Genomic DNA, 4,220 nt, shown 5'->3' with positions numbered 1-4,220 from the left:
GGGACATCAACCAACTGCCGATCTAACAAAGTAGCTTTACTTTGATTGATATCTACAACCTTTCTTTTTTCATTTAGTATTTCTCTCGCATCACCTTGATACTTTTCACTATCAATAGTACCTTTTGTAGCAACTTCAATGGTATCATCAATTTGTTTGTTATTTTGATTTCTTTTTGAGATCAAACGACAACTATCTTCATCATGACCTTGGTGCTTACAATAATTGCAATACAAAGGTAGATTATCATATACAATCTCCTGAAAAACCTCGATCAACTTACCAGATTTTCCATCCACAAACTGCAACCTTATACGATTTGGAAGCTTTTCCATTAGATCAAGTATAACCTTGACCCTAGCTGTGCTAGGTCTTGACTTGATTTGAGTAGCTTTATCTATAGCTATTGGTTTCCCAACTGCCGATGCTATAGACAACAAAGACTTCTTTGCAAACAAATCTGGAGATAAGTTTGGTAAAGAAATCCAAACCACAGCTAACGTCGTTTCCTCCTTAGGATTATATCCAATGGACCATGGAAAAACCCTACATTGGTGCTCCTCTCCATTGTAGAGAAGATAATTAACTGAGCGAGATAATGCTAGTACATAATCTTCATATTGATCAAATCTCAACAAAATTTGTCTTGGAGCAAGTAAGCCAATTAAACAGTTGCCCTTGGTACCAAGATGTTTCGGTAAAATTGACCTTAATACCTTCAAATCTGGCGCACCATGGGATAATTTAAACACCACTGCTTGATGCAATCCCTCTTCAATCATAAAGTCTTGCCTTTCCTCCATTGAAAACGTGATAGTAGGTTCTCCATGAATTATTTCGATTGGTTTTGCGATTGTTTTTGAGTTAATTAGGGCAGATTGTTTAGGATTTATAGTATTGGAATTGAAAAGAGTGGCGTATGTGGTGGTTTTGGGTGGTGGGGCGGGCTGGACAGCCTCGAAAGGAGGCCGTCCAGTGGTCGTAGCAGCCATGAGAGCTGCACAGCTGCTGGCTTAAAACCCTAGGTCAGCCGTCCCATACAGTCAGTCACCTTATCACTAGCTTAATTAATAGTTCTTTAAAATTAATACTATTTTTAAACATAATAAAAAAAAATAAAAATTGGAAAATAAATGTCATACAAAAAGAGAGAGTAATGCTATAGGGTTGAAAAACATCAATGCTTATTATAATCCTAAATATTCCCTTCGTTCCTACTTATATGTCACTATTTTAGATTTTACGTCCCTTAAGAAACTAGGTAAGTGTACCATTGTACCCTCCTTATTTAGTGGTCTTTTGAGGTCAAATTTTCAATAAATGAACATAAATTAATTTATTTTGATTAATTAAATTGATCAATGAACATGTATTAATTATTTAGTTTTCCTATGTGGTCAAATTCATGCTTTCAAGACTAATAATTCTCAAGGGTAAAATAGGAAGAATAATGTGGCATGCATTAATTTTGTGAAATGATAAATATTAAGAAACATCTATTTTTAATAAGAACGACATATAAATATGAATGAAAAAAGTAGTAATTAAATTCTTAAGAGTTTAGAATGTAAATATAACATTAACAGACAATTCATGAATTTGTTATCAAAAATAAATTATGCATATTATTTTCTTGATAATAATTCTACTACGTAACTATAAGTGTGGATAACCACCTAGCTGGTGGTCAACATGTCTGTTTCACCTATGTGATTTCACACTTACACATACATTTGTTTATTTTTTTCTCTCCATTTTAATTTATTTGTCTTATTTTTATTTTTTATATATATTTAAATATGCGTAAAAAATTCTATAAATCATGATGATTGACAACTTAAAATATCTTTTAAAAAAACATATAAAAAATTCAATTGCTTATAATTTCTTTTTGATTGATTCATAAAATTAATCTGTCGGTGTCACTTAAAATGGGAAAAAGAAGTAACATGTATTATTTAATTTGAAAACTACGTAAAAAAGTATTGTTATTTAATTTGAAAACTAAGTAAAAAGTATTGTTATTTAATTTGAAAACTACGTAAAAAGTATTTGTGCTACATATATTAGGACAAGGGAAGTTACATATATTATTGGGCCCGGGCACTTTTACTTATGTCACATAAAGTGAGACAAGAAAATAACAAATATTGAGTCCGGGCACTCTTATCTAGTATTATTTATATAAAAGAGAAACAAAAAATAATAAATTGTGGACAAGAGAGAGTACCATATAATATTTTTAATTTCATTTTAACGTAAAAACCATTGTCTTAAATGTGGATAAGCAAGAGAACATACAGTAGACCAATTAATTAAAACATCACAAAATCATTTTTGGCAAAAACAATTATGTTCAAACCAATTACAGTCACTCAAAAAGCTTAAAACAATAATAAGAAATCAAACACTAAAACCACTCTCACTGACAGCCCTGAAATTAATAACCAATTACAGTCACTCAAAAAGCTTCAGGTATTTATTAGACCGCTTCAACAGCTCCACGTATTTCATTCTCTCAGGAATCTCCTTTAAATTTGGACAGTTATGAATACCAAGACCTTTAATCAGAGGCATGGCACTTGTGTCTAAATCCCATCTTTCTAGGTTCCAAAGATACTCAAGTTGAAGGAACTCTAGTTGACTGAAGCTGTTATCACTGCACATTATTTCTTTTCCTTCATAAGCTCTTCTCAATTGGAGATCCCTTAGGTTTGGCAACATTCCCAAAATAGGCATCGGATCTTCCGTCAGTTTTGAGTTCTCAAGAAGCATCATTGTGATGGAATTTGGAAACAGAGGCAGTTTCTCTATTCTCCCATCTAACCACAATTTCTGGAGCTTTTCACAACAATTAACAAATTCAAGGGATGGAAATGGGTTGTCAAATTCACCCAACAATGCGAGAGTGCTAAGGTTTTTCAAGCTGCTAATGTTGTTTAGGGAGTAAGATTTCTTAATAAACTCCATGCTTAATTCTCTAAGATTGACTAAATCAATAGGGTCAACATCCTTCCATTGATCACAAACAACACCTTTAAGAACTTGAAGGCTAGTGAGTTTGCTTATATGTGCCAGAGGTTTTGAATACGGAGCAATTAAATGTCTTAAATTTATCAGGTCAGCTGTCTCGCAGGGTAGTTTGCAAGAGTATCCCCCCTCATTGACAACAAGTGTCTGTAGATTCTTGAGGTTGCCAATGGAAGAGGGAACATCACGGATACCTCTCAATCTTAAGAACTTGAGGTGGTACAAACTTCCTATGGCATCAGGTACTATAGACAATTCATCTATATCCAAGTACAACACATATAGATGTTGGAACACACTCCTGAAGTTTATAAGACGCATCTCACGAAAATCTGGATCGAAGAACATAACTGACCTCAACTTTAAGTTAGAAAGATCAAGTGAGAGGTACCTTTCTCCTTGACTATGAATCACATGTCTGATACATAAAGAGGATATGGAGTGGCTTCTTGGATCATAAATGTCAAAGAAGTTTACCTCCAATGCCTTTTGTATCGCAAGATCATGGAGTAAATCATGAACCCTACATTCAGTAACTCTTTCCCAACTTGTATAAGCCACTTGAACCAAGCTTCGTCTTATCAGTTCATTCAAGAAGCCTTCAGCGACATCCTCCATTCTTTCTTGTCCTCTGGGTATGAAACCCTCGGCCATCCACAACCGTATTATGTTATCAGCCCCGAGCACTTGATCTTCTGGTAAAATACCAAAGTAGAGAAAACACTGCTTGAGCGCAGTTGACAAATCATTGTAGCTTAAGGATAGTATGTTGGAGATTTCAATAGATTTATCTTCTTTAATGTTCTTCCAAAGGTGATCTTTCACCATTTGCCATTCGTTTAGCCCCTTTTTATGTGAAAGTAGTCCGCTCAATACAACAATTGCAAGAGGTAAGCCTCCACACTTTTCCACCATATCCTTAGCTAGACTTTCCATTTCTGGAACCATTGCTCGAACATCAAGTAGTTTCCTACAAAAGAGATCCCAACTTTCTTCTTGACTTTGGAAACGAAGCTTATGAACAAAACCTCTGTCGTCTGCTCTTTCAGCGACATCCTCTTTGCGCGTGGTAATAATGACTCTGCTGCCCTTCTTGCCATCCGGGAATGCTCTTTTCAAACTCTCCCATGCTTCTCTCTGCCATACATCATCAACCACCACTAGGAATTTGCGATCTTTCAATAGATCAC

The 4,220-nt window shown here is 34.7% G+C and overlaps 2 protein-coding genes across 2 annotated transcripts in view; both read right to left on the bottom strand.

The window, feature by feature from the left end:
- LOC125850693 (uncharacterized) overlaps positions 1-992 on the bottom strand; it is a 2,580-nt gene extending 1,588 nt beyond the window's left edge. The window contains exon 1 of the mRNA XM_049530547.1: positions 122-992. Within this exon, the coding sequence (XP_049386504.1) occupies positions 122-992 (871 nt within the window). The remainder of the gene's footprint in view (positions 1-121) is intronic.
- Positions 993-2,457: 1,465 nt separating this feature from the next.
- LOC125850695 (disease resistance protein RPP13-like) lies at positions 2,458-4,167 on the bottom strand (the record flags this gene model as incomplete). The annotated part of the gene is made up of 1 exon (XM_049530549.1): positions 2,458-4,167. A coding segment is annotated over one exon (1,710 nt), but the record flags the coding sequence as incomplete, so codon positions are not given.
- Between the last annotated feature and the right edge of the window lie 53 nt (positions 4,168-4,220).

This window comes from Solanum stenotomum, unplaced genomic scaffold, assembly GCF_019186545.1.
Source record: "Solanum stenotomum isolate F172 unplaced genomic scaffold, ASM1918654v1 scaffold18646, whole genome shotgun sequence".
NCBI classification, from domain to species: Eukaryota; Viridiplantae; Streptophyta; class Magnoliopsida; order Solanales; family Solanaceae; genus Solanum; species Solanum stenotomum.
The sequence above is the reverse complement of the archived record's forward strand: the minus strand, read 5'-3'. Positions and strand labels throughout refer to the sequence as shown.